At 40.1% G+C, this 15,517-nt stretch overlaps 1 protein-coding gene across 1 annotated transcript in view; it reads right to left on the bottom strand.

Annotated features, from left to right (window-relative positions):
* cachd1 (cache domain containing 1) overlaps positions 1-15,517 on the bottom strand; it is a 70,226-nt gene that overhangs the window by 13,848 nt on the left and 40,861 nt on the right. The window contains exons 5-9 of the mRNA XM_029429589.1: positions 10,108-10,214; positions 4,262-4,388; positions 2,601-2,745; positions 2,143-2,359; positions 1,842-1,991 (exon numbers count right to left, since the gene is read on the bottom strand). Coding sequence (XP_029285449.1) covers positions 1,842-1,991; positions 2,143-2,359; positions 2,601-2,745; positions 4,262-4,388; positions 10,108-10,214 — 746 coding nt within the window. The remainder of the gene's footprint in view (positions 1-1,841; positions 1,992-2,142; positions 2,360-2,600; positions 2,746-4,261; positions 4,389-10,107; positions 10,215-15,517) is intronic.

Genomic DNA, 15,517 nt, shown 5'->3' with positions numbered 1-15,517 from the left:
GCTGATCATCACGCTGGGCGACCGACGGGAGGCAATGTCGTCATGGGTGGCAATGTCAAACCAACACAGAGGAGGAGAAATTTTGCTGACGGCCCAGGTTTCCGTTCACTGTCATTTTTAAGTGAGTATCCTTTCCCACTCTTCTTTGTAGGATAGGTATAATGATCCTTATTTTATTCCAATGTTTGAATTTTTAAGAAAATCTACAAATTAAAAGATACCCTGTGAAGTTTTCTGCTAAGCAAACACAGTTATGTTTCTCACTGAACCCGTCTGTCATCACGCACTCACTCAATCTGCGTGTTAGAGAGTTACTTTAGAGGAGATAAATGTACTGTTGTATCTAATAATATCTAAAAGTTCTACTTAGTGCCAAAGTTTTACTTCAGTCATGACGCCACTCAGCTGTACCCTAAAATGCGGTCAAAAGAAAAAATGGTATGCAGTGCAAAAAACAGATCAAAACTCCAAAATCACAACGCATGCGGAGACAAATAGCCGATTAGTTAATTGGAAGAAAAATTCCAAACTGAATCAACAAAAATATTTTTATAATTAGTTTTATATTTTACAATTATTATTAGACAATAATTTTATAATAGTTTCAGTCAAGTTGTTCATTTAACACTTTTTGGTCGAGCTTCTTAAATCCGAATACTAATATGATTTTAAACTTAATATAGTTAACTAATATAGTTTGTCATATAAAACCATTTGAGGACATTAATTGACATTAAAACATTATACTGCCAAGGGACTGCTGATCACCTTGAACAATCAGCACTTCACATTTGGCTGGGGACGTAGGGAATAAGACACCCCCACAGTGGGTCATTAAAATGTGTGCAACAGCAACAAAACAAATATGCAATGCTAATAAACTCAGAGGACGACAGATTTCTGCATCCTTTTCATCATGAGGCTCTTTAAACAGCCAAGGTCCTCTGTCAGTCACACACAGAGTGAGCAGCACATCCTTTGAAGTCTCACTCTCTCCTCTCTTAGATGTACCTAATTTCCATTCTCGGATGCAAAAATGATTTGTGTTAATGGTGGACTAATGCATGCGCAGCAGAGGTGAGTGAGTGTGTGTGTGTGTGTGTGTGTGTGTGTGTGTTGCAGAGGGAGGTGGGAATTAGAGGAGGCAGATGGATGGACAATAAAAGAGGAAAAGGAAGCATGCACACCACACCAACGCACGCACACAGAGGGGGAAAAAAGCCTTTGAGGTTTCTGAGCACCTCTCTAACCTTCAGTCTTCTCTTGAACACATTGTGCCCAAGAACATAGAGAAAGGATATCGAACACAGAAAAACAGCTCCAAGCAGAGGCAAAAAAGAAAGAAACTCTAGATATGAATGTAGAGAATATGTGACTAATACAGGGCCAAAGATGTTGTGTTCAATGACTGTTTTGTGATTTATTTTAAAAAATATATGATTTTTCAGCTGGCTGCTGTTCTAAATACCCAAGTAAAGTAAAATAATTTAGTGCATAACTAAGTGTCACATGGGAGAAGACCACAGGCTACTTCATTTACAGTGCAGACACATAAAAACAATGTGAAAACGTGTTTTTTAATTGAAAAAATAAATAAAAGTCCAAATTGCAACTAAAATGCTGGCCTAACCCTTAATCTAAGTAGGGCCTTTTGGATTTTTTTAAACAATACTTGGAAAGAATTCAATTAAAAAAACGGCTGGAAATTGTATACATTTTATTATTTCCAAATAAAAACTTGGTGATTACGGTATTTAATGAAACCATTTGCATAAAATGCAGAAGAAAATAAATTAAAACCACTCTTAACTAGTCACCAGCCTTAAATACAAGTGACCTACCGTTCATGAGAGCGTATGTGAGGATCATGACCGAATTGTTGAGGTGGCGGTTCTCCTCTCGGACCACACTGAGCGTCGCTCTCTTCTCCTGCTCCGACGACTCTCGAGACGTGATACCGGACGATAGGTGGATGATCACCATGTCTGTAGCTGATGGAACACAGAAACAAACACCATGACGTCAAATTATATCTGACATAATGACGAGAGTTCATGTCTATAAAACCTGCACAAGAGTTGAAATTGATCTCTGAGGCACATTCCTAATATGCAGCGTCACCACAATGTTACAATGTCTTACTGGTACTCCGTTTGCAGAGACTGCTGGTGTTTCGGAGCAGCTGGAAGGCCTTCTGGAAGCCAGCTGCGTGCTGTGTGGCTGCATCCGACGCCTTGATGTTGGAGATGAAGGTGCTCATCTTCCTCTTGGTCTCACTGGTGGCTGGAGAGAGCAGACTCTTGTAGCACTGGTCCAGAGAACAGGAGCGAACCGTCTCTGCCACTGACAAAATGGAGATCTGGAGAGGAGTGACGATGACATTAAATGATAAAAACACGATAGTTTGAGTGACACTGAAAAGTTGTTGGCCTTTGGTTGATTTTTTTCAAAAGCATCTGCTGGAAAATGAATGAAGTTTGGTGATGAAGTCTTTTTTTAGACATTTTAATTCTGAAAAAGTTATATATTATACTTTTAATGCATTCTTCTTAATAAGCAAATACAGGTTAGAGGGATACGGTCTATTCCCTTTCACTAACCTTGTCCTGTTCATCTATGGCATTGAGGATGACCAGTGCAGAGTCCCTGGCGATCTGCAGCTGGGTGTCAGTTACAGACGCTCCGTGGTCCACCATCACTACGATGTGTTTAGACTGGGGACGCACCGCAGACACATACACAGGCCTGCAGGAACACACACACACACACACACACACAAACACACACAACACACACACACACACACACACACACACACACACACACACACACACACACACACACACACACACACACAAACATTGACTACAAAGTAATACAATCCAAGACAATTAACACATACTGTAGCAGCATGTGTGCAGTGGTAATAATATTTAAATGTTTTCTATGTGCTGGACTAAGTGCTTATTAAAAACAGCAACGTGACTCTGTAACTGTGTCACGTATGTGCTAACTGCAGAAGCTGCAATACATCCAGAACAGCGCTGCTAGGATCCTGATGAGAGTGAAAGTACGAACACATCACACCCATCCTCAAATCACTGCACTGGCTCCCGGTCTCACTCAGGCTTGATTATAAAATCTCCCTGTACACCCATCAGTGCATTCACGGAAATGCAACATTACGTCTTTCTTTTTCACACAAGAGTTTTATTTTCTTGTCCAGTCTGCACTCTACAGTTTCCTTAGGAAATCCCCTTCCTACTGTTCATTTTGGTGGAGGTTCACCACTTTCTTTATTTCATCCGAAACCATGTGTGCGCGACTTCCTACAACTACATGAGAAACCTTAAAGCTTCAAAAGTTATTAAAATAATTTCACTTTTCAGTTAATGCTTTTTATTATTTACAGGTCTTGTAGGATCACAGTGACATATAAAGAAACTTCCTGCTACAAAAGGCCTGCAAATTATTTTTTTAATTGACATTATCATAGACCCTAAGGGTAAAACAGATACAATATGTGCTCAGTGTCAGCCGGCTGTTGGTACAAAAGTACTTCTAAATCTATTATTTTTAATTATATTTTCAAAATGTGGTGTATGTGTCAGCTTGGTGGTGGGGGGCAGAGGGTAGGGGGGTCAACGAGCACCTGTGTGTGTGTGTGTGTGGTCTGCTGGACAAGGAGACACTAACACAGAGAAGGGGAGTGATGAACTCACAAAGCCTCATTCACACTTGAAGCAAGCCAAGTAACGTCATTTCTCTCATGGCTGTATGCCAACTCACTGACTTGAAAAGCCAGAGACAAAAAACAAAAAAAAGACATGATTTTATAAAAAAAAAAAAGAAAGAAAAAAAAACCCAAATGCACCAAAAAGGAATAGAGACAAAAGAATATATATATATATATATATATATAAAAAAGAAAGAAATATAGACACGTCTTTCAGCCGTGGCCACACAAAAACCCACAACAGTGGAGGTGTGAAATTCCAACAAGCTTTAGCGGTACAGAGCCACATTCCTGCCAAGGGCATGTGTGGTCAGGGTGTGAGAGGGCAGCATGCCATTAACATGCCCTCTGGACCACCCCACAGCAACTGACAGAGAGGAGGAGGAGAGGGGAGGTGGATGAGGGCAGGAACAAGTTCATGGGTTTTTTTTTGTTTTTGTTTTTTTTACATCATTTGCCAAGTGAGTGATATCTCTCGAAAAATTGTGTGTTTGGCAGAAACTTTGAGCTCAACAATAACTTTACCTGCTGCGGTGCTCGTAACTTCCCTTGCACTGGAACTTGTGTGCAGGAAAGACCGTGAAGATGCCCTCCTCTGAGCTGAAGTACTGCCACTTTATCCCCGGGTTGGACTTCAGGTTGTCTGCCAACACTGTAGAGACAGGAGACAGAGAGGGAACAGCAAAAGTGTTATTAAAAAATAAAAGTGAGATAGAAACAGGGAGGAGAAAGATCAATGAAAGAAAAACACAAGTGGGAAAGGCAGGGTGGAAAGATAGAAGGTAAAAATGGAATACAGAAAGAGCTTTGTGCCCTCTGCCATCGCTGTAGCAATAACACTCAATGGACCTTGTGGCTATGCTTTTGTGATTGACGTTCTTTAATTGTTCTTATGCATGTACAAGCTGTGGAAACAAATGACCTCAGAGTGTGTGAGAGAAACCACTATCATGTCTTTGGCTGCAATAGGAACATGTGATTGTTTGGTTCAGTATAGCCCTTTGATACATTGTATGCAAGACTATGTAAACTTGACATTAATTAACTTCACTTAAATCGTTTGAGAATACTATATTACATTGTGATATGTGAATTACTGGACATAGTTTTGGACATCTTTTGTTAAAATACAAGTATTATGCTGAATTTTCGAGGTGTATTCCGACAAAAAGCGACCGTTTGTGTTTATTCTCCCAAAACTGCTAATATACTGTAAAGCTAGCAACAGACCATCATGTTGTTGATCCAATATCTTAACAAATCAGCTCTTAGATCAGCGGAGAACCGGGCATTGCCCATCATGCCCTGCATTTATTTTCAGACAGCGTGAGGTTATTGTTGCTACATTTGCCTGACGTCAGAGCAAGTCGGACAGGAATCCAAACGACATGCATTGTGCAATGATTGGTTTTCTGCAGGCCTGGCTCATGTTGAACGAGCCTGCTTTCAAGTACACACAAACTTCTGTAACGCGTCTACTTTCCCTACGATAAACAGTTGTGCATTGTTTTCTGTTATTGACCTTTTCACATCTATGCAAACCGGCCTATTCAGGCAAGACAACACACCCGTTTGTGACTGAACGTAAAGTATACACATGTAAATGAATTTCCCAATCCACACCTCTTGTAGAATACATTAACTTGATGAAGAAAAAATAGTTTGAGCTCTTCAACTACTGGGAAGTAAACAGTACACGTCTTTCATTTGGATACCGGAACTCAATCTGTGTCGTAACTGTGACTGCGGGGCGAGCTAAAATAACAGCCTCAACTACAACCTCTGCAGAGACACTGAGCCGGATTATTTGCTCAACACTAACAGACAGATATTTTACTGGGTCACAGAGTCAACAGTATCTTCACAGAGATCCCATCACAAAGCCAGCAACTTCCTTTCCGCTCATTGCAACACAAAACGGCCTTTCACAAAGAGATGGGGAGAGAGGGAGGGGGGGAGTTAGAGAGACACGAATAGAAACTTTGGGTGAAAACAGAGACAGAGAGGGAGGAAACAGAGCGTAGCCCTCAGAGTAGGCTTTATTAAAAGTAACACGAAACAATAATGCAGCTGTTTAATGCATTCGTTTCTTAAAAAACATGGACACGCCGACCAACTATACCAATAACCTTAGATCCTCAAACAGTATACCAAATGAACTAATCCTATAAATATAGATTAACAATCTAGCACAAATGCAAATCAAATAGCAGTTGAGAAACTCTAGAAATATGTGTTCATACCCACATATCTAAAACAATGTCATGAATTTCTGTTTTATGTCTTTGTATTCATTCCTAAAGCCACACAAGGCCAGACTCTAACATCTCTAATATTCAGTCTAATATAATAATATAATAGAGATCTAGCCAGGAATGACAATGTTAGATTTCTTACCACTAATAAATATTCATTGTGGTTTCTGCAGGTCATTAGCAGCTTTACACATTCACCAGCTATTTGTTATTATACGGGTGGAGGTTTCCACAGACGGGTAGGATTGCAAATATCTTGCTAATTAAGTCAAAAGTCTTTGCCAGATATTCTAACCTGCCATCCGTGCAGAACAGCGGGGTCTAAATAGTCTCAGAATGTGGTTCTTGGCTTGTGATCACATTGAATTAATCACCTGTTAACGAGAACCTGTTTTGACCTTTTCCAACCTTCCAGCAATGTTATGAGCCAAAGACCACTTCTTTTTAATGAGAGGGGTGGAAAATCACATGTCAAATATACAACTAACACTCCAATCCAAATTAAATATTAAATATATACACAAACAGATAAATTACAGAACAACTGTGAAACCGCCCAAATGCCAAACATTATAAAACAGCACGGAAACCGACTGCATGTGTTTGGCAAAATAATTGTTTTTTTGGAGACACAGCAGGTCTGGTCGCCCATCATACATCATCTCTGCCCAGTTACTCCATCCATCTCTGAGGCTCATATAAACAGGAAACACTCAGATGTGTTGACAGTGGAAGAAGGGCTCTGTATACATCCGTCAGGCTACAGTGCTCCACTCTGCCACCAATGTTTAGATCTTCCCAAAAACAGATGGACAAGCCAAGACATGGGACCCAAATGACACCCAGTTCCTACAACCTTAATAATACTGACTGTTTGCCAGGAGCAGCTTTGATACATCTGCATCTACTTCCATACATAAACACACTTTGGAGCTAGTAATGAATGATCCCGATATCGCAAAAACATTTGAGGAATTTACTCAAAGTTTCACACGTGTGTATCTGGTAGCTCTCTCGCTCTTTGTTGCATTTAAATCTAGGGAACACACATGATGTTCTTAACCACCTTTATTAACAACAATGAGACAAGCATTGTTTATTTATTCTAATTCAGTTTTCTTCATGTGTGACTGAGTTAAGACTTAAGAGCCCACAGACATGCTGGCAGCTCTGTGAAGTTAAGCTGTGGCAGCCGCGGCGCTTTTAGCATATTAACTTCTGCTAAGCAGCCCGAAACACAAAACAGCGTAGGATTGTGGGAACGTCAATAGTTTAGCAGGTATTTCATCACAAACCAAAGTACAATTCATCCTGAGAGGGGAACATAAATTCCATGGCAATCCATACATTAGTTGTAGAGATATTTCGCTCGATACCAGCATGAACCACATGCTGCCACTAGGGGAAATGTCACCAAAAGTCAGTAGAATGAGTCATCTGGGAACCATAGATGTCTGCACCAAATTTTGTGCAAAACTATCCAGTAGATGTGGAGATATTTTACAAGATAAGGGGAAACTTGCGGTGGCATAAGATGGAAAGTCAGGGGATCATGAATGTCGGTACAAAATTCCACAGTAATCCGTTAAACAGTAGTTGTGTGTTGGCTTATAAACAAACAAAAAACCCTGATTATATGGAGATTATAGTGAGCGTCTGCATGCTGTGTTTGGTGCTACATTTTCATTCTCATCATAGTTTTTCAAAGTTAAAACAGTATGCTGTAATTCATTTGACTTCCGTTCACTTTAGTTGAAGTTCTGTTACCTTGATGCAAATTCAGGCAAGGCCTTGCAGTGTGACAAGTCAACTGATTGGACAAAAAAGAATTGCTTTTCACTTTGCATTCATTTCTGGAGTTCTGGTTCAATTGTGGTTTGTTTCCCGGCGTGTCACTCACAAAGCCAGACAACTTGGCATGGCGAACGCAAGTCAGAGTGACGAAAGTTGGAGTTGAAGTTGTTTGAAAAGTTAGAAAAATATAACTAAGTACATATGTGCACACACATACAGTTTAGTTCCTGCAAGCAAACACGCCTTTTTGGAAGTATTCAAGACATGCAAGTAGATTAATAATAATTAGAATAATAATACATTTTGCTTGTATAGTGCTTTTCTAGAAACTCAAAGACACTTGACAGAGGATTGAATGGATGGAAACAGAAATAAAGTTGACATAACATCTTTAAAGACAGTAAATAGATTAAATTGCGCAGGAAGGAAGGCAGCAAAAAGGGAAAAAATGGATGGACAAAAGAAAATGGATCAAATTGGTCCTCTAATCACACACCACCAGTCATCTCTCATCTATTTGTCTTTTCACTCCCACCTGCTGCTATCACAATTGATGCCTCCCACATTCACTATCTCTCCCCTATCTCCCCCTAACCCTCCCTTGGAAATAAAAAGTAAAATTAAAGATGAGGAGAGAAGATGGATAGAATACAATACATTCTTCATACAATTACTCCATTTCAATCAGCTCTCACCCCTCCTTTCTTCCCCTTCATTCATCATTCTCTCCCCCTCAATTATCCCTCCCTCTCTCACCCGCTCCCTCCCTCCCTCCGTCCCCTTTGTAGCTGCTTGTTTAGACTGGGCTGAGACAAATGGGAGAGAATGAATACACTGGGAACGTGGGGGTCAAGGAGGGCTGAGTGTGAGGGACAGGGAGAGGAGAGGGGTAACTTGAACTCGCTGTGACTGGCTTGCAAGGAAAATAAGAGCCAGCCGATGGTGACATGTTATGAATGGCAGTCATTATGAATGGTTTGCAGAGAGAGGAACAGACTGGGGTGTCTGAAGAAAAATTGGAGTGGGGCAGCAGAAGAAGAACAAATTATGTTGGAGGTTTCCTGTAAAAAGGAAAGGAAGGGGGGGCAAGTGCAATATCCAGGGTTGAATTAAGGAGTAAAGAGTTCAGTATGCTTCAAATAAACTGGTTCGTATCCAGTGTCAACAACACATCTAAAAAGGCAAAAGTGTGGGTTCAGGAGCCGTTCGATGATCCAAGCGCTTAATTTGAAACATACTGACGATTTAAAGCAGTCCCTCCACGATCCTGCAGAGTTCTTTTGGGATTATTGCACCCAGAATTATTCAGTTTGCTGCCATTTTTTGACTTTGACCAGTAAATTCTTCCAATTTGACCACTTTTGTAGAAACATTTTGGGGATTTGAAAACTTCCCAGATTTTACCTGCAAACCTTACAGGGAATGTTAGAAGAACCTGCTTTAATTCGTGCGATCATACAATCACACATTCCTGGAAAGACCTGGCAGAGATCTTACAATGTGTGCTGGACTGAAACTGGAACTTTAAGAGACACGGAGAAAATGAGTTCAATATTCCGTGAAAAGCTGCCAGTATGTGTCACGAACGCGTGTAACACAGCTTGATATTTCTGCTCTGGAAACAGAGGGAACACATCGCTAACCAAGCGATGGCACCAGAACAGAAAAACCAGCAGGGAAAGTTGGCTTTTGCCTGGTTTCTAGTCAATTTTCTTCTTAATCACATGCAGGCCGACATATGCTGTGCAGACACATGTGGGTTTCACAGGGTAATATTCTGCAATGTGCTTATGCAATATGGAGCATCAATAAACATAGTGTGTGTGTGTGTGTGTGTTCTCTTTTGTAATATTTGTGAGGATGATGTTGAGGTTAGACTTGAGGACAGAAACAAATGAAGGACACAGCCCTGAACAACAGGATAGGTGCACGTACACTGAAACGTACACTACCTGAATACAATTGCAGGCAGAGTTCAAAGTCAAACAAAGTGCATTTGATCTCATTTAAAGTGGGAGTGAGGGAGCACAGGAAAGACTGTACAAACATCTCTTTAGACATGCGGCGCTAATTATTTCCATCTCAGCTAGATGTTGCCTCTTCTAACATTTCAGAAGATGAGACGAATAGAAAAGATAATACAACTTCAAAATTAAAAACTGGTTGCCATGGAAATGGCTTTTAATTTATTCAACATTTGGCGTGCGGTCCACAGTAAAGAAAGAAGAAGAAAGAAATGGATTCATAAGTTTAAATGGTTTTAGCATTGGTTGTCCATGTTGTGTGTGTGTGTGTGTGTGCGTGTGTGTGTGTGAGACAAACCTGAGTTGAGGTCCCGTCCAGGGTTGAACGCTCGGCTGTTGACGTTGGGGGAAAGTCTGTCACAGCAGATGGTCTTGGAGACGTTGGTATTGAAGTTTCCATCAAACCTAAATACACAAACAAGGCAACATTTGAGAAATTTATAGAGTGTGTCCGACTCATTTGTTGGTGGAGCGGCTCTGAATGTTCTCTCAGCACCAACAGATTTACTACTCCACAGCTTTATTTACAATAAAACACCCAGACTCACAGGTTTTCAAACTATTGAGTGAGATCTACATGATTTACATAAAATAGTAAAGAAATCTTTGTGAAACCATGAAGTTTATCCAATTACATGAAACATCTGTTGAAACTAATAGTGCCCGCTTGTTTCAAATGAGCTGGATTGTATCGCTGGCTATATCATCTGTTGCCCAGACCTCATATTAAAGTGGGAGTAATTGGCTTGTGAATAATATTTTCCATGGAAAACTACTTAAATTCTGCTTTTCTCGCAACAAAGCTAATACCCATTTCCATGAATACATCTGAAAGTGTTTGTAGAAAGGGCTGCCAGGACATTGAGTTGAGCCATTGTTTTTCTATGGTTATGTTGGATATCAGTACTTGGGAATAATCTATGCATATACACTTGCAATGTAAGCAAGGCCATATATTGCAATTTTTTTAATCTAATTTTAATAAAACTGTCATAGTATAAAGAACACATTACTATTATGCATAACATCTAAGTAAAAAACAGTTTAGTAGCTGTAAATAGCCCACACACACACACACACTTAGGTGTCAAAAAAAATGACACAAGTTGCCATCAACACATTTTTAACACATGGCGGCTTTTCTGTGAACATATTCACACATATCATATCACATTTCATTCAGTAATTTGTTTTAGTGTTAAGCAACAGCATGAGCCGTGCTATTTTAAAATATCTTTTGTGTGGTTTCCAGAGCTCCTATCTCTGTAGTTATGAGCTGACAAAAGGGGAGGTATGCAGAGGAGCAGCCTGTTCTGCACTGCACCAAGCCCGGGTGCTTTGATCCTTCCATCCCTCAAACTAACCCCCCCCCCCCCCCATCCTCTGGCTTAGCAACATACAGACACACATGTGCACAAGTAAACACACACATATGCTACACACTCTTTGGCTGCCTCTGCTTGCTTGCAGACCTGGCCCTGGCCTAGTTTGATTGACAGGTGCTGTGATGTACAGGCTGCTTTTGAACTTCACTCATTTAGAGTCCCATAAGGCCAAAGTCATTACTATTCTCCTTCAACCCACTTTGCATAGAAGCGGTGGGCAGGACGCTCAGCACAAATGTGTGCCAGATAAAAAATACATTTGCAGCCACTTTGAATTCCACATCAAAAAACACATGATGTGTGTGTGTGTGTGTGAGTGAGTGAGAGAGTGAGAGAGAGATAGCGAGAGCGAGAGAGCGAGAGAGAGAGAGAGAGAGAGAGATAGAGAAAGATAGAAGCGAGCGAGAGAGAAGCGAGAAGAAAGAGAAAGAGAGAAGAGAGAGAGAAAAAGAAGGAGAAGAGAAAGAGAAACAGGAAGAAAGAAGAAAGAGAAAGAGAGAGAGAGAGATAGAGAAGAGGAACAAGAAAAGAAGATAGAGAAAGAGAGACCAGAGAGAAGAGAGAGAGAGAGATAGAGAGAGAGAGAGAGAGATAGAGTAAAAGAGAACGAGAGGGGGGGAGGGGTTCCATTCTGATCAAACATTTTAATGAGGGCAAAGAAACCGGCTGGACTCAGCACAACCAACAACACAAGGTTGATTTGATCTTGATTTGGGAATATAAAGAATACAAATCTTAACACTTATCCTTGTATGTTCCATCTGAATGCATGGGCCTTTAAATAATTATTCCATTGAATATGCATATTAATAATGTAGTGTATGAATGCTTGCTTGATGACCATACAGTACCTACCAAAAGGGGTTGTTCTCTACACAGCAATTAGAAATGATCCTGAGGACAATTCAACAGAGATAGCATCAGTAATGGGCCTGTGAGTGTCCTTGAGAAAGATTCAAATTACATTCATTTGTTTTTTTTAATTTTGTCTTTGCTCATAATACAGAATTAACCTGAAAAGGTTGTGAGAGGGACAGAGGAGACACAGTGACCTGAGGTCCTCTCTCCCTCTCCCTACTATCATTTCTATCTTGTGATTTTATGTTATTTTGCCAAATATTGCACCTTACCTTGTTGAATATTGCACCTTACCCCATCTCATGTGGACAGAGAGAGATAGAGAGAGAGAGACACAAAGAGAAAGAGAGAGAGAGAGAGAGAAAGCAGAGAGAGAGAGAGAGAGAGAGAGAGAGAGAGAGAGAGAGAGAGAGAGAGAGAGAGAGAGAGAGAGAGAGAGAGAAAAAAGAAAGAGAGAGAGAGAGAGAGAGAGAGAGAGAGAGAGAGAGAGAGAGAGAGAGAGAAAAAGAAAGAGAGAGAGAGAGAGAGAGAGAGAGAGAGAGAGAGAGAGAGAGAGAGAGAGAGAGAGAGAGAGAGGAGGGGGAGAGAGAGAGAGAGAGAGAGAGAGAGAGAGAGAGAGAGAGAGAGAGAGAGAGAGAGAGAGAGAGAGAGAGAGAGAAGAAGAGAGAGAGAGAGAGAGAGAGAGAGAGAAGAGAGAGAGAGAAGAGAGAGAGAGAGAGAGAGAGAGAGAGAGATAGAGAGAGAGAGACGAGAGAAGAGAGAGAGAGAGGAAGAGAGAGAGAAAGGAAAGAGATAGAGAGAGAAGGAGAGAGAGAGAGAGAGTAAAGAGAGAGATGAGAGAGAAAGATAGAGAGAGAGAGATAGAGAGAGAAAGAGAGCAGAGAGAGATACGAGAGAAGTAGAGAGAGATAGAAGAGAGAGAGAGAGAGAAGAGAGAAAGAGAGAGAGAGAGAGAAGAGAGAGAAAGAGAGAGAGAGGAGAGAGAGACAGGAGAGAGAGAGAGAGAGAGAGAGAAAAGAGAGAGAGAGATGAGAGAGAGAGATAGAGAGATAGATAGAAAGAGAGAGAGAGAGAGATAGAGAGAGAGATAGAGCAGCGAGAAGAGAGTAGAAGAGATAGAGGATAGGAAGGGAAGTGGAAAGCGAAGAGAGAGATAGAATGCAAGAGAAGATAGGCTATAGATAGAGAGAGAGAGAGAGATACTATAGAGAGATACAGACATAGCGATAGATAGAGATAGTAGAGATGATAGACATGAAAGAGAGAAGATATAGATAAATAGAGAGATATAGATATAGAGAGATAGAGAGATAAATATAGAGAGATATAGATATAGATATATATAGATATATATATATAGATATATATATATATATATATGAGATATATATATAGAGATATATATATATATATATAGATATATATCTATATATAGTATATATAATAGATATATAATATATATATTATATCTATATATATATATATATCTATATATATATATCTATATATCTATATATATATATATATATATATCTATATATATATATTATATATATATATATATATATATATATATATATATATATATATATATCTATACATATATATATACATACATATACATATACACATACATATCTATACACACACACATCTCTATATCTCTATAGATAGATATAAACATTTCTGCACTATTTGTAAATCTTTGTCTTGTAAATCTTATACTGTCTCCTACTGTGTATTGCAACTGTTGCATAACAATTTCCCTCGGGATAACTAAAGTTATATCTATCTATCTATCTATCTATCTATCTATCTATCTATCTATAAGAGCCAAAAAAGGTTTGCCAATTTTATAAATACAAATCTTCACACTGCAGAAAAGATATGAAGCCCAGCACCTTTTCAGCAGAGTGAAACAGGCGGACACTTCAAAATTAGGCTGCACCTGCCGTTGTTCAGCGGTGACTAGCCATCCACTGTCTATAAAATCCATTATATTAAGATGTATCCTGCTGCAAGAACCATGTATATCCACAGAGGAGGCAATCATACGCCATTCAAAAGGTCCAGTGAGTACAATTACCTTGAAGAGGCTTGCGTTTGTTTGAGCTCCAACATCAACAGTAATACTCTCCCTAATTTGTTTGCAATCGCTCCGTGAATAGCAGCGGTGAGGTAGGCAACATGCTAGCCGGAGAATGGAGGGTGCTTAAAGAAAGCTTTATCCAAAGAGATTTGAATTGTGATATCAATATGAAAGAGTGGATTTTGGAATCTTGTTTGGTGTCCAGCAGCTGCTTTCACAAGAAGGGAGGAAGAGCTCAGGGGGGGTGGGGGGTTAGTATTCTGGCCTCCCTCAAGTGTGTATATGGGGGGGGGGGAAGTAAAATCTTTTTCAATTATACAATCAAAAACACTAAATAGGGTTAAAAAATGTCTAAAATTGTCTAAATGTTAATTAGAAAAGCTGCAAAAAAAAAAGGCCATAGACAAGTTTCCTTCTCCCTGTAGACGAGTATGCCTTTCGTTCTTGGTTTCAACAGTAGAAAGCAATTACGGTGGTTGCTTCCTTTGTATATCCGTTACTTGTTCAGCCTCTCTTTCAAACTCACAAACCAGAGATGGTGATTTGTGGAAAGAATACCAAAGACGGTTTTGATGAGATTCATTTAGTTTGAGTTTGAGTGAAGTGTGTTTCACGACAATCAGCGAGGTAAAAGTACCGTTTATGTCAGGGGAGCCTGGCAGCTTTGAGAAGAGCATGTTGAACTTATTTACTGTATATTCACATCAACTTGCATATTCACATAGCATCACGCCGGAAAAGAGGCGAAATCAGCGTATCCACAGAGGTCATGTTTCCATCGCTGCCGACCGGAGCTAGAGCCGATAAATACCTGTGACTACTGCAGAGTCATTTGCTCCGTGAATGAATGCCGATTTTAACCTTTCCCACTGAAGACAGAAGCCAGATGTTAGTGGGACTTATGTTTTTGAAATAACGGCCTCAAAACATAGGCCAGGAATTGTATATGACTATGAACCTGTTACCAGTAAGTCATGTTTTCCATCCGCTCTATTCCCCCTCCTTCATTTAGACCCTCACATTGCTGTGCTGTCCATTCACCTACTAGGGAGAGAGTAAGGGAGAATCAGCTAGGATTGAAGTGGGGGTATCATAAGGACGGATTACAGTGACCCTTGTACTAAGAGGCCTGTACCACTGGAAACAGGCCAGATAGTGGAGACCCAAAATCCTCCTCACTGCTTAATTTGTCCTTGAGTATCAATGGAGGAGGAGAGGGAGGAAATAAAAAAGGGAAGGAGTGGAAGGAAGCTGAAGAGTAAGGGAGTATATCAAGAAGGGAAAACAGATACTGGAAGCAAGAATACATAAAAGGGAAAGTTTAAGAGGGGCAAGGACGGAGGAACAAAGAAGAGAAGGAACGAGGAAGAGGTTGA

This window comes from Cottoperca gobio, chromosome 4, assembly GCF_900634415.1.
Source record: "Cottoperca gobio chromosome 4, fCotGob3.1, whole genome shotgun sequence".
NCBI lineage: Eukaryota > Metazoa > Chordata > Actinopteri > Perciformes > Bovichtidae > Cottoperca > Cottoperca gobio.
This window is presented reverse-complemented; position numbering and strand designations above follow the sequence as displayed.